Consider the following 25,173-nt stretch of genomic DNA (forward strand, 5'->3'; position numbering starts at 1 on the left):
ACTGTCTGCCTGCTAGGCATTAAAGCTGCCATTTGCACAGTGGTAAGGTGGGTGTTTGTGGGTGGGTTTACTGACATGGCCATGACTGACACATGAAGCTGAACTAAGATCTCAGCATGGCCTGTATCAAATAACCACTACTTGTGCTTTGAGCATAAAGACACAGTACGGTGAGACTCGCACTACTCACACACACATTAACTTTCCCAAAGAAAAGCAGTGTAATAGCTTAAGACGATCAGTCATTTACAGATTATGATAAAGAAGCAATCAAAATGCAGCCGTTTTGGATGTGCATTAACACTTTGTTTGAACAAAAATATAAGTCACTACAATGTACAGACATCTTAATAAAAGCTATGTGCATTACAAATGGATTTTCTGTGGACAGAGGGGCAAGGAGAGCCCAGGGACCCTGAAGAGTGACATATGGCCTGAATAGAGAGACGGGGGCACGTGTTTGCGCTCTGCCACTACAATAAAAAGGAACCTCCACAACCGCACACAAATCTCGACTGCACAGACGACGCTCCAAGGTTATATGCTTTACTACTCGCATAATTATGCAAACACTTCCCATGAGCTACACTAAACCCTAAAATGGGACATGCAACTCAAACCAGGCTGTACTGCAAATGGCAAAGGCCAAATGTCAGAGCAGAAGGCTGCTGCTCACAAAGCTCCAGGCATGACAGCCATTAAAGAGTGAAAGCCAACTCTTTATCCACAGTAATTTACGGCTGATGAAACTGTCGCCCAGTGCTGTCCCACGGGGTCCGTTAGGTCCCAATTGTAACTGGCGAAAGCTATAAAGTGGAGGCGGGGCATGTTCAATGATTGATCACTGCAGACATGCGGTGCCTCTGCCATGTGTGATGGGCGTTGTAATTCTTTGTTGTTGTGACAGCTCCTTTTGTTGTAAGGCTGTCCAACTTATTCAGTTTTTGCAGACTTGACAAAATCAAACTTAATAAAGAACACGTGCCACTTCATAGATGTGGTACTCAAGAAAATAATTTGCCTAGCTGTAAATGTACCAAAGTCCTGGGTATGATTCTTGGCCGGGGTAGAGACTCTCTGCATGGAGTTTTCCCAAACATCAAAAACATATCATACTAGCATGTACAGTACATCAGGTCAGTGCACTGACTTAGAGGTGGAGCACCCTCAGGATGGCTTGATTGTAACCAACAATCAAGCCATCCCCAACAAAATGACACAATAAACCTCTCCTCCAATAATACTTATAATGGACCTTTTTTGTTTTCTTATGAGTGCTAGTTGACATGACACGTTCAGCACAAACATTCAGAGGTCTGCTACTCCAAGTTTCTATTATGTTGTGTCGTGCCTCAATCAAGCAGCTGCCAGCAGACAGCACCCACAGGGAGGAGAAATACGCTGCAACCTTGGTGTGGATGGAGAAGGTCTCTCTTCTTAAAGAAGAGTTGTTGCTGAACCACTTGTGCTCCAAAGTTACGCTTAAGATGAATTAATCAATCTTTGCCCATTACGAAGTCAAATCAAGTTGACCTAGTAGTAGAGCAACAACAATTAGTTTATTAATCTGTTGAAAGAAAATTAGTTGGCAACTATTTTGACAATCGATTAATCTTTTGGAAATTTTTCAAGCAAATATGTCACACAGCTTGCTGGTTCCAGCTTCTTAAGTGAAACAACTTGCTGTTTTCCTTTGGCATTCAGGACAGTAAATGAAGGGTCTTTGGGTTGTGGAGTGTTGGTGGCACAAAAGACGCAATTTGAAAACATCACAATTAATCATGAAAATATTCGGGAGATTAATCAATAACAAATATATGGATTAGTTGCACCCCTAATAGACAATATAGACACACAGCAATAGTATATTTTAGTCAGATTCATTATGGCATTTTTAGCAATATAATAGCTTAAAGGATAAGTACCGTTTTTTACAACCTGGACCTTATTTCTGGCAAAAGATATGGTCATTTACTCACCCAGATAACTTTGGTGTCATTCGGCGTCGTTCGGACGAAATTAGATCCAGTGTAGCGGCGATATATCCATATAATGGGAGAGACGGGGCAGCGACACACAGCCTCTATATAACGCAATATCTGCCACGAAACTAGTTCATTTCATCAATATTTTGTTATGAAATGCTAGCGCTATTAGCCTCTGAGTCCGGGCTCGTCTATTGTCAACATCCGGGGTCTGTAGGTTGATCTACTACCTCTGACCTGGAAGATGTCGTCTCTGAGCTGCGCGCGCACCCGCGACAGCGCGGCTTGATTACCTGTAGCTGCTACTGCTAGTTTGACCCCGGATGTTGATAACGGACGAGCCCGGACTCAGAGGGGAATAGCGCTAGCATTTCATAACAAAATATTGGTGAAATGAACTAGTTTCGTGGCAGATAATGCGTTATATAGAGGCTGTGTGTCGCTGCCCCGTCTCTCCCATTATATGGATATATCGCCGCTACACTGGATCTAATTTCGTCCGAACGACGCCGAATGACACCAAAGTTATCTGGGTGAGTAAATGACCATATCTTTTGCCAGAAATAAGGTCCAGGTTGTAAAAAACGGTACTTATCCTTTAACAAAACTCCTGCGAAAACTTTACTTGATAGATGTTTGGCTTTTCTCACCAACCACTGGGTAACATTGTTGTTTGGTACTGGACACAGTGTGTACAGTGAGTTTATCAGAGCTTTTGCGGGAGTGACAGCTGCCAAACGTTTCGATGAGACCAGCTCACACTCAACCATACAGTAAATGTGCAGGCAATAAAACCAAAACAATGAGCTACAAGAGACTAAAAGTTAAGTCTCTGTGATCTTTACGATTTCAATTCATTTTAATATCAATAGCACTGATTGATGGTTTCACAGAGTGCTATTGTATGATATGTTTAAGCCTTAATTTTACTAGGCTAGCAAGTTTCTATCCAGCAAGTTTCTCTGACCCATCTGCTGTCTGCTGTTGTAAATCAGTCCCAACAGTGTCTAGTAAACCCAGTTTAGCCTACAGGAGTCGTCTGCCGGCTAATGTTACATGTTTTTCTGCTGCTGAGGAAATAAATTCCTAACAACCTCCCAACTTCATAATTGGATCACAAAGTCATCTGTCAAGCGGCCAAGAAACACTGACTATCATATTATATCAAAAAATGACTAGCCTGAAGAGACTTTAAAAGTGTTCAGAAATGTTGGAGGAAATCTTTTTTCCCCTCAGGTCAAACCAGCCGCTTTAAGAATACGACTGACGTATTTATTTAAGTATTTATGTGTGAGCTTCCAGTGTTTACCATACCTGTACCTACCTCCATGTAAAAGGTATTCAATACAGTTTTATAGTGTACCTTTTTAAATCTTCACAATGTATTTATGCAGAACCAGAAGCTTCAAACAGAGGGCTACACTTTTACAATGAGGCTCATTTGACCTTTTAACCAAGGCAAAAGTTCATAACTTGCCTATAATCTCTTCAAACTAAAACTAATGCTGTCAAGATACCTGTCAAAAAGCCATTTTCTAATCCCAATTACACAGAGCACACATGCAGATTTCTCTCATGTATTCTAAGAGATGTCATTTCATGAGTGCATGCGTCTACCAAGAGAAATGTCACATCAAATCTTCCAACAAAGCATAAAGCAATCAGTAAGAACTTCAGGTTATAAAAAATATTTACTGCGCAATCAAAGGCAGTCCATTCAGATCGGTGTGTGCGGTCATAAGCTTACTTATGGGTGCTGTGGCCAAGGAGATGAATGTCTTCATGCCTCTGCTAATTCATGTTTTCATACTTAGTATTTGAATTGAGCACCCTTATCAAAAACAGTTTGTCACTCACCCTTTATTTTCTCTTGCAGGCTCGCTTGATCATTACTCTACACAGAACCGAACACTGAATGCAATAAACAAAATAATATCTCTCTTCAAATGAACAGAGACGCTTTCGAAGGGCCAGCCTGGAGACTAGATTAGCTACAGTTGACATCTATTTCTGATGCATAGTATGCCATGAATCAAGTGACATTTGATTTGAGAATAAGCTTGACGTCTTGGGCAGACTTTGCCTTATTTGAGTATGTAAGATGATCACGGTCTTAGATGTCACTGTGTCTCTCCATCATGTCATCAGGTCTCTGATGAAAAATTCTCTCTAACATTACAGCTTCCTAGAAAAAGCTGTTTACTGCCACATGCTTTCAAGCAAATAAAAGAAATGCGTTTAGCCAACACATACATATGCTCAGTTGCTGGTGTTGTACACCAGGTTACAACTTAAGCAGGCTACAGCATCGGTGCTGCAAGACATCCAAGTTTATGATGCTGAACAATGTTTAAGTTGTCTTTACCTGTTTCAAAGAGGCTTGGGTACTACAGTTTGTAGTGCTATTGAATTACACTGCGTTCTGTATTTAATGGAGGTAGGATCTATTCCCAGATTGTTTTAAGGCTGCATTAGCACAAGACAAGTGTACCTAATAGGCTGGCATTTGAGTATACAGGGTAGGTCCTTTTTATTACACGCTCACCACAGAACCAAACCATAACACTGCAGTAAAACCACACTTCACAGCTCAGCACACCTGGCTGACCCCATGACTTTAAACTGTGTTGCATGGGTGCTCAATACACGTAAGAGACACCACCGCATGGGAATGTTAAGTGTAAATCTTCATGATATCGGTGTTAAATGTTACATGTGCAGACAGTGTTGAGGCCTTTACCTGGTCCATCAGACGCTGACAGGGCAGGTGAATTCAGCTTCGGCCGCTTAGAGTTGGGAGGTCCGACGTCCAGCAGGTTTTCAGCCATAGCTGCTGTCTTGTCCGGCTGGTTGCTTAAGTTGATATATATGATTAGCTTATGGCAGGGAAGTTGCTCTATCAACCCGAACCTTCCCGGTTAGCACATTAGCAAGCTGGTAGCCTGCTAACGTTAGCTAACTGGCTAATAGCTAGCTAATTGCCTGCTACCAGCTAAGTTAACTGTTAGCGTTAGCTACTCCTTGCTGTGAGAGTCAGAGTCTTTCAAAAGAGATGCAATAGCGCCCCGCTTCGCCACCGCCATTCACCCCATGATAATCCAACACCCAACACCCACATTATCATCGTTAAATACCCCAAAATAAAATATTCCCCATGTAAAAATCTAACTTCAGAATGACAATCCAATAAAATCAGGTGAATTGCTGCATTCCCGGGGAAAGGTCGTAATTTCTAGATGTTCCAAGTGCCCATTTTTCGTGACGTCAAATTTCTTCATGCAACAATCGCGCGAAGCACCACAAAAATGCACAATTGCATAAAAATGCTGTATTTTTGCAAATCACTTCGAAAGTCACGGTCAGCTCTCCGTAGGTCCACGGTAAACAATACTGCTCCCGGACGGCGACAGGGGCTGAATCGCCGCACTCTGAAGGGGAAATCAGATATACGGAGCTTTTTTGCCCGACGACCACCGATCCAATTCCCGTTTTTTCGCACAAAATGTCTCCGAGGCGATGTTAAGATGTCGTTTTCGGGGGAAGGACGTTGTCATAACGCGGTAAGGATGCTCGATTTCTACGTAAAAACCAGTGTTGGACCGAAATCCTAATTCCGAGCCACGACAAGATGGCGGCTGTTGATTCCTTCGATACAAAAAAGTTTTTTTTTTCTTTTCCAGATCGGCTGTGGAGGGGGAGGGGCCGCGCTATCACGCCCTACGTGAAAACAGCGCTCCTGTCCACCGCGGGGGGCGCTGCAGCACCGCTAGAGACGCACACAAGCGATTTACAGTCACTTCAGTCATTTGTAAGTCAGTTTTAATCATACATAATTATCCAATTATGTATGAAATATAATAGAAAGGTGTTTTTAAAATGAGCGCTAAATAGATTATTAAAACTAATTTTGCGCATTAATTATAGCTCTTTGTTTGCTATTTTCAGTGCTGCTTAAACTTTTAACCCTTATTGTAATTTTAATAACATCCTGTAGATATTGAATTCACAACAGTTATGACACAAGTAGAATGCCATCATGGTGGTGGGGTTACCTGTCTTTTTTATTTTAAGGAAAGAAATTAAAAGGCAGGTATATATTGTCACCTGGACTTACATGATGTAACCTTGAGTCTGAGGTAAACATTTCACAGGATCTGGATTTTTAAAAAAAAATAATCATAAGATTTTTCGCAATCACAAAAGTAAGAGGTTTGCGACAACAACATACACAAAAGATGCCAACCCTCAGGTGGTGGCTATATGGTTTGCTGATTTCCTTTTGATCACATTTAATAAACTCTTCTGTTTGACTTTTTTCCCCACTTCATGTCCCGTCTTGAGATGTACCACTCTTTTTTTTGTTTTTCTTTTGTTTTGCTGCTAAGAGTGAGAACTACATATGTCCAAATCTAAATAATAAATAATATAGGTTCTGGTTGTGAACATTTAGTCAAATATACTGTAGATACACAATGAATGAACGACAGTGTTGGGAACATTTGGCCTTTTGTTTTTAAATCACTCAGCCATTTAAAAAACAAAACAAAATGGCTATTCAGTCGGATTATTGGGTAAATCGGCATACATGGTTTGACATGAACTCGTCTATATATGTCATAGTGCACTCAACTGTTTTCTGCTCGGAGATTTATTTCTCTCACACTGAAAAAAAGGAGTAATAAAATCATAACACTCACACTTTCTCAAATAGACACTCATTGAATCAATTTCATAATACGTGTTCATTTTTCATTGTTTTCTGGCAAAAATCTGACACATGCACATGTATAAAAAAAATCATATGTGACACAAAATAACTGCATATGTACAAACACTGAGTGCTTTGTGCAAATGTGTACAGATTACGATCATGTGTTGATAAATGATACATGGGTAATGTGCACAAAACATACATAATACATCTCATTCATGAACATAAAACGAATACACAAAGATTTTAAATCAAACAACTCTGTCTAATTTTTGTCCCAGTGTAATAAAAACACATACGGGTTGAACTGACTAGAAAATTAAAATGATGTGGAGCTGTCACCATTTAAATGAGTGATTAGGCTATGCTGTTTTGCTGTGATGATTTAAACCAGTGCTAATAAAACACTCGTGCCCTTTATGCCTCTCCCTTATTTTTCTGTTACAAAGCACAATCACATTTCTTCAACAATACAGGCCTCACTGCAATTGGCTGTTTTCTGGACTGGTCTTTCCCTCTGCCAGAACGAAAACAAATATTTTCATACAGACATCATCCATCAGAGAGGAACAAAATCCAAGTAGCCTTAAATGAGCAAAGCTTAGTGAGTTGAAGAATCCTGCGTGTTGGCGACACATGCTTAATTTTCAACATGATCAGAGGAAGACCGATGTTGAAATGAAATAAAAGGATGGCAGCGTGGTGCAGAATCAAAAATGAAGTGTGTCCAGCAAAGAAGAAAGCTGCTCATTCGTTCCCATGCAGACAGGTCACACACACTTCTCCCCCCATTGCATCACAGATCAGAGCCAGCAGAGTTCACAAATGTATTCATGCCGTACAGATGTGCACTGCTGGAGAGGCTAGCGTCTGTCAATGCTGTGCATATTAGGGCTACAGTGATATGGCCAGAAAATCCCAGAGGATTACCTAACAACGTGAGGGAGAGGGGTAATCTGGAAAATGTGGGGGGAAAACTGATACCCGATCCTCTCATCTGTTTTCATAACTTAGTGTGGTATAGTGTATTAGGTTTGGCAAACTAGAGCGTGTTGAGAGTTTGTGTACAACTAGAGGGATGTGCCTGTTGCCAACAAAACAGACCTCATGTAGCTTTTTTTTGTGTCTCAATCCGGAGTGACAGCTCCTGGAGAAACCTCTTCAGACTTTTCAGGATGCTCGTGCTGCTGGAGTTATCATGATCATTTGATACAAACAATCACAGCTCACACACGCTGATTAAACATATTTCAAATTCAAAAGGCACTGGTTGTGTATGTTCGGAGTGCACAATGGCAGAGGTAAACAAAGATGCTTTTAATGCTACAGATGGAGACGGCTACATAAACAGATGGTTCATCCTATCTCTGAAAGATGTGGCGGTGATATGAGTTTGCAGGATCATGATACAGATTTCAAACGTCAGGGCTGTTTTGTCTCAGTTTGAATGTAGCTTTGTGCGTGTAACTCCTCTACAGCAACGGCAAAAAGCAGGTCACCTGGTTCCTTTTGCATCCTATTACACTGATCTTTTGATGATATTGACTTGGAGTAAAAGTTAAATATCTTTCTCACACACACACACGCACGCACACACACACACCAAGTACAAGGGGGAAACAAGTGCTCTCAGGAGTAAAGACAGAGCATGAAGTTAGTTAAGAGCAAAGAGGACTACAGATGGGAACACCACTGCACCATCCCAGGCGATGGGTTAATGACAGAATGAAAGCACTGGAAAACAGCAAAAAAAAAAAAAAATGGAATTTGTCAAAAACAATTGCATCAAAACCTGCACACCAGCATCATTTCCTCAAACATACAATCACAATCTATCCTCATTATGAAAACAGCATGATTAAAAAAAACCTTCTGAAAACCAAAATACTCAAAAAATACAGTCATTCTTTTAGGCACCACAAAACAATCAGCTAGTTTAGGTTGCACTGCACCTGTAGATCACTCAATTAAAGTGGCACAATTTAAGTATATTGATACAGTAGAGGGCCCCCTCTGTATAAAGGCTGTGACACAGTTTAAAGTCCCTCCCCTTCAACAGCAAATCACACAGCTAAAGGCAGACAATACTTAACTATTGAATACATCTATAGTGATGGACTGACCAATGTTTGTTTTTTCCTCTGGCAATGAAGGCAACGGATAGAACGTCACAACATTAGAGTCTGAGGTTTTACACAAAGTACTATAGAGACTGTACTTGATCTGATCTGTGCTTTGAAACTTTCACCAACAGCATTGTGGACCGCCCTGTCATCTATCGAGAACTACACAGTGATTGTCCCTCACAGTCCCACTTCAAGTGATACTCCACTCAAAATCTTTATAGTCTTAAAGTCTCACCCCACGGTAAGCTTTACAGGATGAGTCTGGTGTTTTTATTTGTATTGTAAACAAATCTGATGAAAAAAAAAAAACAACAACAATGAAAACGATCAAGTGTTGTCAAGTGTAGTAAAATATCTTATACCTCTGTGCCTTAGATGTCCAAAAACTGATAAAAACACACAGATGAGCCACATCATTGCACTGGCTGATGTGTCCCTTTTATTACAATGAACATGGACTCTGTAGTTTTAATTTCTAGTCTTTGCTGTGAGAAATACTCACTGGCACACCAAGTTCAGCCATTGAAAATAATCCCCAACAAATGCATAATTCACTCCTGCTTGTGAAACGGGTGAAGTTGTGATCATGAACTGCAACTTCCCCTGTTTTGTGTATGACCTGGGACCTTTGTTGCACGTCCTTCCCCATCTCTTTCCCTCCTTGTTTCCTATCATTACCCTTCTGTCTGCCATACTGGGAAAAAGGCATAAACGAGGGATTAACAGACTGCTGCTTTTGATCTTTTAACAAAATTGAGTAACAATGAAAATATAGAATATCTTTTCACTCTTTTATGCAGTACAGCAGGTGTCTGGCAAGCCTATGATACCCCTTTTCCACCTAATGAGCTCTGGTTCCTGAACTGATTCCATCCTAGATTCTTGAACCTTTTGCTATCCAGCACACCAGCCAGCGTTTTCACCAGTTTTGACGGGAACCATTGTAATAAGACTATAATAATATGAACACAACTGGGGAATCTGACACCCCCACTTCATACTTCAGATCAAGGAAAACCTGCTATGTTGAGGATTCAGCTTGGAACCAACTTTTCGGGGTTCAGAACTAATTTATTTTTGGTCGAAATGCTCTGGTTCAAATTTAGGTGCCCAAACGCAACCAGTTGCAAGTTGGTGGAAAGGGGACCCGAGTCAGCTCAAATGGAGTGGTTTGGACCAATGAAAAAACAGACAGGGTTATTTATACCAAGAAGACTGAGACTAAAGAAGAGTTGGTTGCAGGATTAGTTTGAGATGTTTCCATGGAATCAAAAATCAGTTCAATCTGTCCGTATTCACCAGGCTCCATTCAGAATCAAACTACAACCTTTTAACACCCATCTTTCAGGTCTATAGGCATTGCTTAATACTCAGAAGACGCAACTTGGGTGGAGTATCACTTTGTTAGGTATATTTAAAGTGCCTTCCTGCTTCTGTGACGCTCTCACTTTTCTTCCAAATCTACATTCCCTTATCTGATTTGATTTTGTGCTTTTGATTGTACTTGTTGTGACAGACTAGAGCTCTGTTTAAACCTCCTTAAAAGCTATTTGACGGTAATAACTACCAAATACAAGTGGTCGAGAAAACACTGTGCAAGACCTGTGCTTAAAATGTGCATTTAGCTGCTACACAACTAAAATCTATGCAGCCTGCTTGGTAGCATGTCCCCTTTTACCGAGACTCAAGCACAAATGAATACTGTATTAAGCCCTCATGTCAAAGCAGAATACATAAATTAACACTGCTTCATGTGATTCCCTCATTCTTCTCATAGTTCCCTGCTCAGCCCGTCATGCTGCACTGGCACTTATATAGAATCTAATATTATTTTCCCTTAAGGTCAAGATTTTGATCAAGTTAAAACAAATGATATGGCACAACAATAATGATTGTTTTGAAGAAATACTTGCATTGAAAGTAAAAGTATGGAGTAAGAAACCACAGCATGTTCCTTAGTCTACGATTGTTAAAACGTTGTTCAGTGTTCATATTTGTTCGTTCACTGTTCTAGTCCTGAAGGCACTTAATAACAAAAACGAATAAGGAAAAAAAACACCAACAACACTTCCTTCCATCTGAACACATTTCAGCCTTCTCCCCTATACACTGCTGTGCTCAACACAGGTCTGACCCTTCCCATTAAAGACTTTAGCAGCCACTTTTCTGGCCACTGTAGCCACTGTTTGGGTTTGAGTGACAAACTATCTCTTCTTCATCAATGCCGAAGACTCTTCACCCATGTCTAAAGGGGGGGACGTCCTGCCCACACCTGCAGTCAATCCTGAAAGGGCAGCAGCTGAGGGCAGCAGGGGGACAGACGACAGGGATCAGAGACGAGCATAAAACTCCTCGTTGAGTTTTGTTAGCTCGCTGTCCGCCTCCTCTTCGTTCTCCTCTTCTTGGAGTGCGAGAGGAGCAGGCTGCTTCTGGGAGGGCACTTGAGCAGCGCTCAGCTCTGGGCCTAGTTCAGAGTGGGAAGGGAGGTGAAGGTCTGTGGCAGGGGGCTGCCCGGGGAGGTGTGGAGCGTCCCTATATCCCTCCTCCCTCGCCTCTGAGGACTTAGCTTGGACAGGCTCAGGCCCTGCTCTTGAAGGCCGTACAGCGCTTTGTGGTTGAGGAGGGATTGTGGAAAGAGAGGAGGAGGAAGGAGGAGTGGGAGAAAAGGAAGAAGAGGGAGGAAGAGCTGCTGCCTGGGCAACAGATCCTGAAGTCTTATTGGCTGCTGATGCCACGAACGAGGGTCCAACGCTGGCACCCAGCTCCGTTCGGTCTTGATATATATTTTCCCCACTTCTGGGGTACAGAAAGGTCCTCATTTGACCTTTGCCCTTAACATTCACTGTACCTCTATAGTCAAACTCTAAGCCCATGGCACTGAGCACAGCGTGGCTCTCCTCGCTCACCTGCACCCGACACTCCACACCGGTGGAGTCCATGCGGCTGGCAATGTTAACCGTGTCTCCCCAGATGTCATAGAGCAGCTTAGTGGTGCCGATCACCCCAGCTGTCAGTGGCCCGTGGTTAAATCCGATACGGAGCTTGAAACCAAAACCCAGCATGTTCTTGTTGAAGTCGTCTAGGACGCCCATCATCTCCAGGGCAAAGTTGAAAAGTGCCCTCAGGTGAGCGTGTGGAGACTCATCATCATTCTCAGACAGCTGCCGGACATTCAGTCCTGATGCTGCCATGTAGGTGGCACCAATCGTCTTGATTTTTTCCACGCTTTTGAATTCGGGTTTACGAAGGAGCTCGTCAAAGTCTCCGATTAGCTCGTTGAGGACGCGGTAGCACTCTTTCCCACCCTCGTAGCTCTCTTCATAGAACTCGCTGAAGTTTACGATACTGGCAAAGATCACGCCCACACTGTCGTGGTTCTTGGAGTAGCTCTGGGTCACCTGAGGAAAAAATGAGATAAAGATGGCTGCATTACAATGAGCTCATTTTAAGATACAGCTCAGCTTCCAAAGAAAAGTTTGGATGTTGTGTAAATTAAAAATTAAACAGAATACAACGATATTTGATGTTCAAACTAATAAACTTTATTAATTTGTGTAAATATATGCTATATTGAATTTGATGCCAACAACAAGTTTCAAACAAGTTGGGATAGGGGCCACAAAAGACTGGGAAAGTTCTATGATGCTCAAAGGAGGCTCAATCGTTCACAAGCAAGGATGAGGCGGGGTTCACAACTCTCTTGGGATATAATGCAGGCATCAAATTCAGAATGACAATAAATGTATTGTCTTGAACACCGAACACAGCATTGTTCAGAATATCTTCATAATTAGGATATTTTTGTTTCAACAACAACAAAAACCTTGAGCTGGTCAGCGACATGGATGGGGATGATGTTGCCCAGTAACCATTCAGCCTGGTCTCGCATCTGCTGGATCTTGTAGCGGTGCTTGTCGGCCTCTACGTTGCCATGGTAATGTAGACGGTAGCTGACCTCGAATTCACGGTTGAGGAACCAGACGAGGAGAAGAAGCAAGAAGAAGGCCAAGACCGCCTCTGGGACCAGATGGTCAAGAGGTCGTGGAGGAGGGTCTGGGCCAGGAGTGACTGATGCTGAACCACCATCACCAGACATGGAGACGTTCAGTCTGAGTGAGAAAAAGGGGAGAACAGAAGAAAAGTTATGGTGGGGGTGAACATAGGGATATCAAACAGAGGCGCAGCAGAGCAGGAAAATAATTAACAGGATTAAGAGGAAAGAGGAGAAGGAGGCTGGAGAATCCACCACATAACCACTGAGACACACTTATAAAGCAGCTACTGGTATTTTGCCTCGCATTTTCTGGCTTAACCTGTTGCAAGGTGGTGGTGTATGCTGCATGTAGATGACCAGGTCAGCCTTAATTAAGTCTGATAACAGAGTAAGTCCCTCAAAATCCATTAAATCCATCCCAGAGCAGATACACTTTTTTCTCTTCTGGCCTCAATAAATCACACCCAATGCTCATATCTGGTTCACTACCTGGCTGCTTCATCTTTCACTAAGAACAGCATGTTTGTCCTGCTTCTCTGGAGTTGATGTCAAAAAGCCCTGCGGGAGATGTGGTAAATCGCTGACAGAAGTCAAAGTAGATGACGGCTTAAATCATAATTTTAGACCTTTGAATGCAGACTACTAATTCAATCTGAACTCATTTAAAATGAAAAAGTCTGAGCATTAAAACTGTGGACAAAATACAGATGAATCACTGAGAAACCACTCTTGAAGTCTTCCGGAGTCAATTTATTTTTTATCTAAAAGTGTACTAACTGCTTTAGCATTTTACAAGTAGCAGGGGTGTACATGTACACATACTCAATGTAAGAAAGGTTTGAGGGTTTATATGTGCTTTAAAAACCCCACCACACAAACCTCATATTCCATGCTAGGTGAGAAACTAATAAAAACTGCTAAATACCAACAGGTCCGCTGACTGAAGATCATAAAATGACTGTTTGGAGATAAGTATGATTGAGCTGATCCTGTATCCTGCATGCTTTGAGAAGCGACTGCCAATCAAAATGCTAAATGATAAACCATGAGAGTCTTTTCAAGCCCTCTCTCCTCCTCAGTGGTGTAGTTCGCTAACTTGTAATACAAAATTCAAGGCGGCTGCATGAGTCATTTTCACCACTGGTGACATTTAGCAGCCATTACTGCTGGTGCACACGGGGAGACACAGAGAAAGAGAGACTGGGGAGGAAGGATGGGGGAATAAAGAGCAGGAAAGCATGAGAATGAGTAAAAGCCAGAGAGAGCTGCAGTTGTGAGAAATACAAAAGAGAGCTGTTGCTCCTGTTGACCCTTCAAATGTCACTCATCCATCAAACCCCTCTGTTTCCACGGAGACACTCACCCATGTACTGGAAAGCTGTTATTACCGGAGCTGAAAGACGACAGGAGTGGTGTAAGTCAGGAGAAAGGAAGGGTCACACACATGCACACTCTCTCACACACACACACACACACATTATATACACTATATATTACAGATCAGATTAAATCCTGTTTACTGAATGTAAAACAGATAGATAGAGGTTTGTAGTACCAGACCAACTGAGTAAATGACAAATGTTTGAGCATGTATAAATATATTGGTAAATTAATATTTGGAGCCAAATCTTATGGCTATTGAAGACAGAGGTGGGTGAAGATAGTATACTGTAAAACTCATGTTAGCTCTTAAATCTGCTATGTGTCTTGCATCAAGAGCTCTGTCTGTTCATAGGCCTGCGAAAAAGTTACATAATGCACTTTTAGTTTTTGAGCACCTCCGATCAAACCGCCGTCCTTCTGATTGATGGACGGCTGCTCTACCTGTTGGGCCGTGACAGCCACATACAGCTCTCCAGCGTGAAGCTCGTATTTATTTCTTTAGCTTTAACTCGTGCACTCTGCTCCACAAGTTTTCCTATTTACATTAATGTATAAAACTTCTCCCATTTTAATGTCCTGGAAGCCTCTGGTTGGCAGCACACAGCCCTTATAATTCCACATTTGTGACATTTTATATGAAACATTAAATGTGTTGAAATGACGTCTTCATGTGGACCACATTTCACCTACCCGAGCAATATGACTTTGGAGAAATATCTTCACACTGATAAATTATTAATCAATATCATCTCTCTTTCAACTAACAAATAAAGAAATTATGAAAATTGTTACGGAAATGTATGTTTTGTGACATGATGTTGTAACAGCAGTTGAAAATAGGGCGAAAAGACATCTTAGACGTTCAGACCGAATATCATCCAGTTCTCAACTAGATATCAACGTTGAAATCCTGGCTGTTGCACACTGGGCCCTCCTTTATGTCTATTTGTTGACTTACATGCGTGTTCTGTATTTCTTCATTAGGTATTCCTGTATGCGTGCAAATGACAAGTGCTCACCTGTACCTGTGCAAGGGGCTGTAGAGCAACAGCAGCAGTGCAACCCCTGTAGCAGTGGCCAGGACTGAGCGCATCCAGAAACTCAGCTGACAGAAGTTACAATACTGGATGATGGCCAGGATGGTGGCACAGCACAAGAACATGGTCACCTGGAGAAAAAGGAGCCAGTCAGTAAAGTGACTTAACAAGGCAACTAGAAGGACTAGACTGTATGAACAAAACAGAAGAAACACAATGCAGTTCAGCTTGTGAGGCTCAACTTGGTTGAGTGTGTGTTGAGTAGGAGAGGTAATTATACGGTAAGATCAATAAAAACTGTGTTTTCCACAGTTCTGCATATAAGTCAGTGCTTTTAACTTGAATCAGAGAAAAAAACAAAACTTGCTTTGTGTTTTCATTATCCAACTGTGATAAGTCAAAACATCACATGGTGTAAGTAAAGTAACACTGGTACATTTGGCATTAAAGAGCCATCGACACCAAGAACGATCGCTGTAATGATAACGATGTAAGACTCCACACTGATGAACGATAATGTTGTCTGGTGTCTGTGAACACCGGTGCCAAGCTCGTGCTGTGTGCTCTGGCTGTTTTGACAGCTGAGGAAAATGGATATTGATGACCTGTTACTGCTGTTCAGTTATGCAGAGAAACAAACAAAAAATTTAAAAAAACGCTGAAGGATATGGTTGTATGAATTTCGTTCTTTGTCGTTTTCGTCTTCTGGAGACGAGTTTTATTCATACTGAGTTACCATTAAGTATCCTGGCGATCTTCACAGAGGACATCAGTAAGGACAAAATTAACTTCAGAGACCCCATCAGCATTTGGCAACATATCTCAAGTTATGCGTCAATTGCACCCTAATATTACGTTATAATAAAAAAGGTGATATCTCTGGTTCTGCTGTATCGATTTTGATCATTTGTTTGTAAAGTGTCCATAATGAGTCCAACAGTGTTATGGGAGTGCAATGCAGGCAATTTGTGGGACTACATCTTCTGAAGCCACAAAAGGCTTTTTTAATGCTTTTTTCTCATATGCAGTAGTACTTCCCAATAACTGTACGGCCTGTAAGACCCCAACACACTTTAATGTGCAAAATTGGTGGAGTTACCCTTTAAATTCCCCTGCATTTATGTATTTTGTAAATATGTATGTTAATATTTCAACTTCATTTAAAGAGTTTTCTATCCTTTTAATTTGCATTCTAATGTATTTATGCAACTTTTCTTTCATTTTGATGTACCACCACATTATGTAAAGCACTTTGAACTGCCTTTGTGTATGAAATGTGATATATAAATAAAATTGTGCTGCCTTGCATTCATATTTGTATGGTTTTTCTTACTTACAGTTTACTTTTCTCAGTTGAAGCTGTAGTTATATTTGTGTTGTCCCAAGATTTTCTTCAGTGAGATTAAAAAGAAGTTTACATTTTTTTTTTAACTTAACTAGTGAATGAACACTGCACATGGACATGAAAGGAGGATGTTATTTTCCAATCATGTCAAAACTAATACATGTAAAACTTAAACAGCAGATGACAAGAAGACTTCATTTTCTCCGTTCTTTGACTTGAGACACAGCAGAGACATCAAACCGAATTCAGCTGCACTCCCTGAAAGCAGTGAAAATTTATAACCATCTTAAAAACAATATTGAGCTCTATTTGCAGTGATCTTAGTCAGGGCACATGATAGATGAATGTCTGACAGTTGTAGTGTTCAGAGGACTGTATCCTATCATTCTGACTGAAATAGCTACATTTTGGATCCTTGGAATAGCTCAGCACTCAGTTCTCTGGACAACAGAACAAAAAAACTAAACTGTTGTTTCTAAATTGTTTCTGTCAAAGCTCCTTCAGGATCTTTGTGGTCATGTCTGACCTGAATGTTTCTTTAACCACACATTTAGCAAAATGTAATACTTTAATGTTTATGTTTATGTTGAGTTTATGATTTTTGCAAAAGTGTCATTTTTATTTCACTGCACAGTATGTTTTAAACCACTTTATGTCCATTTTTAGAGTTACAAGTAAGATAAATATCTCCAATTAGTTCTTTCTAGTCCAGTGGAATATTAATTCTGGCCATCATATAATTTAACTCTCAAATGCAATCTCAACCCACTGCAAACAAATTATCTTGATAAATCAAATTAAAGATTTTTAAGATGCCAATTTTCACAATGTAAGTGATGTAGAAAATGCTGATTCGGGTTCCCAGGTTGTTAATAATTACATGGACAGGATAACATACTTCCTTCTCATCCCTACACATGTCCTACCTCTCTCCCAGTCATGCCCCCACCCCCCTCCAGCACTGTTATTGGGTTTTATATCTTCAAAGGCATTAAAGTCCAGAAAACTGCATGTCTAATTAACAACCCACTTTGATCTGCAAGCCCCAAAGAGATGGAAAGAGTGGAGGGGAGATACAGAGCAGGGTGGGAGGGAAGTGGATGGAGAAATGGGGTGTTGAAAATCCTTGAAAAACAAGAAATCAAAACACCACACATCTTGCAAGCAGCCGTTGGCTCAAACCTGGCAGGAGAGAGTCAAACTTATACACAGGCTGCATACGGCCTTGACACAAAACGGCACAAAGACGCTGCAAAGTATGGCTGCTCTCAATCTTCTCACATGCAGGACTCGGAGAAGAAGAAATGTCAACATTACTGGTGCCAAGGTCCACAGGCGAAGCCTCCTGAAGCCTCCGAGCTGTTTGCCTTCTACAGTTCCTATCAGGGCTAATGCCAGCTAACGGCTCTGCCGGTCTCCGAGGATCTCTGGCTTCAGACCACCATGGGCAAGGTTTCAAACCGCCCGACTCCACTCTGCTTACTTTGGCTTCGAGATATCAGAGAGGGCAAACCATTATAGCTTGTAAATCCCACGTAGTACCACTACCACAATTAGCAGTGGCCCTTGTAACAAGGCAGAATAGTGGCACTGAGAGAAGGACCAGTAGTTCATTCAGATAGTGATGGCAGCCTTAGCAGTAGCAGCAATATTGTTTAATAGTTATTCATTTTCTTAATAAACTAATCTTTTATTCATCTAACTGTTTAATTACATAGGGCGCCCTCCAAGCTGCAAACAGTGTAATATGAAAGCCCTCTATCCAGAGCAGTGTGGTTGACCTACTGGACACACAGCACCTCTGAGTGCCCACATACAGCACAGTCTCTTCCCTTTGATTCATTCTCCCACACAGTCTTCTCCAAGTTTATAACCATCAAGAGACAAGCTTACCTGGAGGGGCAAGTGGACGCTGGTAGTGAGGTGGGACAAGACGGAGATGGCAGGGAGGGAGACTAACACAGCCCCGACCACGTGACGGGGGACCCATCGAGAGACCACCAGGAGCAGGGAGTTGGTACAGCTCATCACCTCCTCCAGATAGAAGGCCATGCTGCAGGAGAGGAGAGGAGATGAGAGGAGAGGAGAGGAGAGGAGAGGAGAGGAGAGTTAGGAGGAGACAACAACAGGAGACGAGTTTCAAGCAGAGCTGTGAAGGAGACCAGCATCAGAATGAACAAAAACATGTGCAGTAAAACACAGAGTGAAATAAACAACACATTATCTCTCACTCCACCCCCAGTCCTCTTCCTGCTCAGTCAGGGAAAAAATTGCAGCAGACTCTCATCAGTCCTTAATTAAGACACATTATTAAAACACAACTATGCTGTCTGAGTCCCAGCTCGGAGAAGATGATTTATTGCTCAATTTTCACATGGCAATGAGTGAAATTTAATTCATTTTCAAGTACTCTCCACTGAGATGCATGCACATCGCGCCACAGAATAAATACAACACATCTTTAGCAATTTGAATACTGGAAACTCCGAGTAAAAAGGGTTTTTTCTTTGGTTTGGAACTCTACCTGGTACCAAAACGTAATTTTGCCAATTTCTGAGCCAATACTGGTCTTTCACATAAAACTGGACATAAGCCAGTCATATCTGGCCAGGGGAGTTAATCCATTGTGGTGTGGGAGCCAACCACCACATTAAATAAACTATTTTGGTTTCAGTGGAGAGTTGTAGGGCTGCACGATGGTCTATCGGTGGTTTTCAATCCTGTGCGATTGAGGCCCAAGAGATACAGGCTTTTATACCAACCACACTACAGCAGTTCATTTGGAAACAGTGGAAACACTTGGGCTCTGATGGCACAGCATTGACAGCCTAGAGGACATTTCAGAGGCTTTTTCAATGCTGCCAGGAAAAAATTAAATCTTGAGGAAACAGTTAAGAGTTCTTGACATTTTGTTTCACAAAAATGGTCAAACAGCTTGATACAATAAATCTTATATTAGTGTGTTTAAGTCAGCCTTAAAGACCCATCTTGGTTGAACCCTGCTGTTTGATACAAAACATGTGTCAGCACTGCCACTAAAATACACAGTCCATCTGCATGTCATCTGCTCAAGCCTCCTCACCGTATGGACAGCACCAGTGAGGCCAGCTCAAACAGGCCAGCCAGAGGAGCCAGGGCCAGGGCAGCAGTGGCCGGAGGGCCCACAGTTGGGCTCACCAGAGGAGGAAGGAAGCAGGCCAGAGTGAGGGCCAGGAAGACGAAACAGCTGAGGAGAACATCCAGGAAGGAGCTGAAGGTGGAGCTTGCAAATGTCTGCACCTGAACCAGGTTCTTCACCTGGAGGAGAACATGAAAGTGAAACTGAGGAGAGGCGTGGCTCAATTTGCCCACAGGTCATGCCTGCACCTTGTGCACCAATGCACATACTACACAGGTGCCTCGTCCAAATTAAAACCAAGGCCAAAAGTGTTTCGTAATTGGTCCTGTTAATGGGCACAGTGAATTTTTTGTTGTTTGTTTGTTTTGTTATAAAACAAACATATTTGTATTGCATATGCATTTCATAATGTACATTTTTGTATAATTGAGTCATTGTGTTGCTGTCTAAAAATTGCTGTCTGTAAAAATTATAACATATATGTAAATCTAAAAACTAGAATGGCACTACCTCCGCCAGGGCCCAACAGTCCTCTTTAATTCAATAAAACCTAATCCAATATCAATTAAAACATATTTAAATCTGCTAGATCTGGATTTTTATTTGGATCCGCATGAACGTGTACTCATAAATACCAGATACATAAATAGAAAAATAAATGTAATCAAGATCAATGCATCATTCCCTGAGAAATTAACACAAATGTTGAAAAACACCCTATCTCACAATGCTAAAGAAGGTGATAAAAAATTCCTGGATGTGTCCTTTTATTCGGAATCCGCACCACAAGTAATGGGGTCTATTCTGGGCTGAGACTCATCCTCCATCTAAGTTTTGTGGAAATCCTTTCAGTAGTTTCAGTGTGATCCTGCTGACAAACCAACCAACCAACCAGAACACTAACAAGGGCGAAAACAACCTCCTTGGTAAATATGGCCTTAAACACAGATAAAAAGATAAACCATGGAAGCGTTCTCTACCTAAATTTATATATAAATGAAAGGTGAAAAACATATAAAAATGTAAACTGGAACTATGGCAGAGTTAAACTCATTATCAGGAGAATGTTCGAAGTTTGTAGTGTTTTTTTTCACTCTGTAGTAACCCTAGTGTAACAGCAGGGGGCTGCAAGGCTGTGGGGTCCATGATGACCAGCTGGAACTGGTCCTGGGTGTGTGAGAGTGTGTGTTGCACTAATGTGGCATAAAATTTGGGAAACGGGGGATACAAGGAAGACGTTGAAACAACCCCTGCCCCCTCATACACATGTTCACACAGACAGAAAGCACAGACTACTAGATATACAACAACACTGATGTTTGTCTGAGGCCCATGTGTCTCTCAACCCAGTTTCCTCTGGATATTTTTTACGTGTGATATCTGTTTCTGTTTGTGCTTATCTACCATCCATGTATTTAACAAATATACTCACAAGAATAGGAGAGTGAGGAAAAAGTCTCAAATGTCAGAAAATTTCACCAGAACTATTTTAAGGTTAGTGATAAGTACGGTGTGTGTGTGCGTGTGTGTGCGTGTGTGTGTGTGTGTGTGTGTGTGTGTGTGTGTGTGTGTACCTCCTCCTTGTAGCTGCTGCGATAGGCCTTTTCCAGCGGTCTCTCTAGGAAATTAAGGCTGATCTTGTTGATAGGGGGCTTGAAAAAGTAGTCCTTCATCAGACTGTGAACAACAGAGAGACAAGACAAAACATAAGACAGCATATGATTTGGAAATCAAATCTTACTGGAAAAAATATTTTGCTAGTCTCTGAATTCTCTAAGATCCCAAAATGATTTGAAAAGACATTATTTACAGCCTTGACAAGCAGTTGCACAAATGCTTTTAGCTGAGCAGCTTTGAAAAGTGTGTAAATAATGTCTTTTCAGAATCCATTTTGGGTCTCTGCACTTCTGGGGACTTGTACGGAGCCATTTTATGTTTTTGTTTCAGTTGTTTTTTTTACATCTAAAACAAGTCATATCTAATCTACTTCAGTTGTTTAGGGGAATGCTGCAATGCTGTTTTGCTTTGAAGCTCCAGAAATGTTTTGTGGACTTCGAAACTTCACCCGACTTCCCATCTGCAAGAGGCTGAGTCGATAATGACTTATCCTTTAAGGGAAACCGAGCCAACTCATCCACTGATTTGGAGCAGGGCAAACAAGTTAAACTTTAAGTTTGAAAACACTCTTGAATCCCTGAATTCTTTGCCCTCTGCATGTTGAGATATCATGTGGAAAACAGTTTGGCAATCATTTGCATTAATTTCTTAAGACTTTCTGTATGAACTGTGTTTCCTGTTGTAATATAAAATTTGAGAGTGAATGTATCTGTCTAATGCTATTCATTACCCCTGTGATAGTCATGGCACCCTAATCATACATAATCAGTCACCCTTCAGTGGTATTATCAGTTAATACATTTTACCTTTGACCTCTTTGCTTACCTGTCCTCCCTGATAACATCCACAAAGTGGGCGTCACTCTTTTCTCTGAAGTTTTTGGCACGCAGCTGGATCAGGGCGGAGTGGTCCATTCCAGTGCCCGATGCCCCTGCGCCTCCGGCCATGCCTAGACTGGTTCCAGTTCCTGTACTAGTACTGGTCTTCTTTTCTTTCTCCTGGAGCATGTCGCACAGGGAACTCTGGCTGGCTCGCACCGGGTCCTCCAGCGGAGGACTCAGGAGACCGTTGGCTGCCCTGGGGCTGTGACCTGGGATGAACTGGATGGGGAGGAAAAGTGAAGAAACAAAGAAGCAGAGAGGGACAGGATTCAGAAGGTGGAGGAGAGAAGAAGCAGAGGATCAAAGACAACGGTCACAAAGAGAGAGGGACACAGCAGGGCATGGTGGTTGAGTGGCCCAAGTGACAAATGCTTGACAAATGCCCTGGTGCTGACACTGTTGATGCATGTGTTAGTGTTCTACCTTGGCACTGCTGGTCTTGTGCTCCTCCTGGCAGCCGTTCAGAACAGCTACATCATCACCCTGCTCTGGTCCTGAGGACGAGACCACACTGCGGGACACACAGGGAGGCTGGAGAGAGAAAATGACAGTGAGAGAAGAGGTTTACAATTTAAAACCTACCACACACAATCAGTTTGATACAAAACATAATTCATTTGAGTTGTAAAGCATTGATTTTCAGCCACAAGAAAGCTTGAAATGATGCAACAGTCATCATTTTTTTAAAAATTGAACAGCAGAGGGATTAGGCCCGCCCTCAACTTTTAGTTTCTTCTGACTTACCCCGATCCTGTCTGGTGGCTGGTGGGGCAGCAGGGGCTCAGCAGCCTGCGCTCCGCCAGGGATTAGATCCGGTGTGCGGGGCTGAGGGCAGGAGGACAGGCTGATCCCGACAAAATCTCCGCCTGACAATCCTACCTGAGAACAGCCACACTGCACATTGTGCTCCAACTTCCTTCCTGAGATCAGGTAGGTTTGCAGCCCTGAGGAGAAGCACAAACAGAAAACCCAGGCTTTATAAACGCGACTTTATTCGTTTTCTTGGTTTGACGTAAAAGTAACAGTAAGATAAGATAAGTAATGCAATATACAAAAGAGACATCATTTCCAAAAGAGGGGTCCCACTTATGAATTTTGTTTTCATCCACAGATGATAAAAATAGTGCTAATTCATAGTCACGTGTAACACAGGAAGCCAGATCTCAACAAAGTCATGAACAATATGTTTATGCCAACAGTCGCCGGGCAACAAATCCTCTAATGTGAGGACATCTGCGTTCTCTAATCTAGTGCAGAAACAATAAGTCAATTAATTTTGATAACTGATTGTCAATTATCCAGCACAAATACCATTGTCCAACATTTGCTGGCTATGAGTCAAAGATGCTAAAACCATCTTGTGTCTTTTTGCTTTATATCATTTTGAAATAAACAGGTTTTTGTCCATCTGATGAAATCTGACTTTGAATCTCACAACAAAATGTTGTTACCTTCTGAGTGACAGGCTTTTATGATTTCTTACATTTTTTGAGATAAGTTTTCACTTCTGAAAATAGTGTCTAGTTGCAAAATACCTCCATCAGCCAATCACCTGCCACTCTGAGTTAAGGCACACACACTGACAAACAGGTGGTAATGCAATACTGGGAGTTTCACCAACTATGTTTGCACATCAGCTCAGAGCTCTGGCCATGTTCACACTGGCTGTAGTGCCAACAAGGATATATACAAACAGTGGATTAGAGGGATGGCCCAGAGCCAGCCCACTATCAGTCTGTCCAAACACACAGTAACCTGACAAGCTGGCCTCTTTGTTCAAAGAGCTAAAGGTGCTAACCTTGTTAGCATGTCGATTTGTCTGGAGGAGCTACTGTAGGCCATACAGGGACATACTGGTCCAGGAGTCTTTTGGGCTTACTGAACAGACTGCTGATGTAACATTTCATTGGGTATGTGCACTATTTACTCAAAGAAGGAATCCCTGCTCCATGTGCAAGAGTTGTCGCTACAGCACAGACTGAAGCCAATTTTCAATATTACTTCTGTGTTTTTGTATCAACGCTACTACAGCCCACTTCTGCATCAGTAGGCCTTTAAGTATGTGAGATAAAGACGTCCTGGACAAATGTACTGTATTATTTTGTGTGCCAGGCTCAGCTATGTAAAAGTAAAGATTTATTTTTTCATATATTTACAGCAGATCATTTCTACCTTTAAAATAAAGGTAATTCGGCTGTCAGTAATTAATATTTTTCAGTGCTTGAGTGTCTAAGTATCCCCACCTACCACTTGAGAGCTACCTTTGTGAAGGTCCGCATGTAAACCTATTCTGGTGCTAACCCAAATTAAAAGTATGAACCTGAAAATGAGCATACAAAATTTAAGAACACAAAAAAGCAAAACTCTCTGTGATTATCCTTTTAAAAAAGTTGATGCTGCCACACAAGAAGAATTTAACTTAAACTCTGTTCCCTTTGATGCGTGATGTGAAAAGGTCATTTCTAAGTGAACAGAGCAACACTTAGAAACTCTAGGATCTGTCCTGGTTCAAACACATTACGGGATTGCTCTCTGTTGGAGGCACAAAAGAATCCCACAGTTGTACAGAAAAAGGATTGAATTTTCCCAAAATGAGAAAAGATCCATCCAGTGAAACTCCTCATGACCCGGCTGTGTGTCAGGTTAACCGACATGCTGTTTTTTAATCAAACTGAAAAAGGAAATATGTGTGATGATGTGTCAGTCTGTGTAAGTGTGACTGATGAGCATCCAACCCATATGTGAAAGCATGTGCGTCAGTCTGATGCTGAGTGGGTGTGCTCGTAAATTGTTTTGTGTACTACAGTATACTTGCAACATTTTTAGTGAATCTAACACACACACACACACACACACACACACACACACACACACACACACACACACACACAGCCCTTTGACTCCCCCTCATGTCTGCCTGTCTCTCCTCTCACTTTCCCATTTTTTTAATATCTCTCAATCTCTGCTCATCCTCCT

The 25,173-nt window shown here is 41.7% G+C and overlaps 2 protein-coding genes across 5 annotated transcripts in view; both read right to left on the reverse strand.

Annotated features, from left to right (window-relative positions):
* crebbpa (CREB binding lysine acetyltransferase a) overlaps positions 1–5,647 on the reverse strand; it is a 44,549-nt gene extending 38,902 nt beyond the window's left edge. For all 3 annotated transcript variants that reach the window (XM_084369068.1, XM_084369067.1, XM_084369066.1), the window contains exon 1: positions 4,726–5,647. In XM_084369068.1, coding sequence (XP_084225194.1) covers positions 4,726–4,813 — 88 coding nt within the window. In that variant the 5' untranslated portion in view covers positions 4,814–5,647. The remainder of the gene's footprint in view (positions 1–4,725) is intronic.
* A 1,061-nt stretch (positions 5,648–6,708) lies between these two features.
* LOC311264507 (adenylate cyclase 9) overlaps positions 6,709–25,173 on the reverse strand; it is a 42,548-nt gene continuing 24,083 nt past the window's right edge. The window contains exons 3-12 of one of the 2 annotated variants that reach the window (XM_084365417.1): positions 22,942–23,141; positions 22,621–22,728; positions 22,142–22,416; positions 21,274–21,376; positions 19,664–19,878; positions 18,475–18,634; positions 15,225–15,367; positions 14,180–14,209; positions 12,646–12,931; positions 6,709–12,220 (exon numbers count right to left, since the gene is read on the reverse strand). In XM_084365417.1, coding sequence (XP_084221543.1) covers positions 11,153–12,220; positions 12,646–12,931; positions 14,180–14,209; positions 15,225–15,367; positions 18,475–18,634; positions 19,664–19,878; positions 21,274–21,376; positions 22,142–22,416; positions 22,621–22,728; positions 22,942–23,141 — 2,588 coding nt within the window. In that variant the 3' untranslated portion in view covers positions 6,709–11,152. Of the gene's footprint in view, positions 12,221–12,645; positions 12,932–14,179; positions 14,210–15,218; positions 15,368–18,474; positions 18,635–19,663; positions 19,879–21,273; positions 21,377–22,141; positions 22,417–22,620; positions 22,729–22,941; positions 23,142–25,173 lie in introns of both variants that reach the window. The other variant, XM_084365416.1, reaches the window with a different exon arrangement.

Source organism: Pagrus pagrus (genome assembly GCF_965226575.1).
Source record: "Pagrus pagrus genome assembly, chromosome: 2".
Taxonomy (NCBI): domain Eukaryota; kingdom Metazoa; phylum Chordata; class Actinopteri; order Spariformes; family Sparidae; genus Pagrus; species Pagrus pagrus.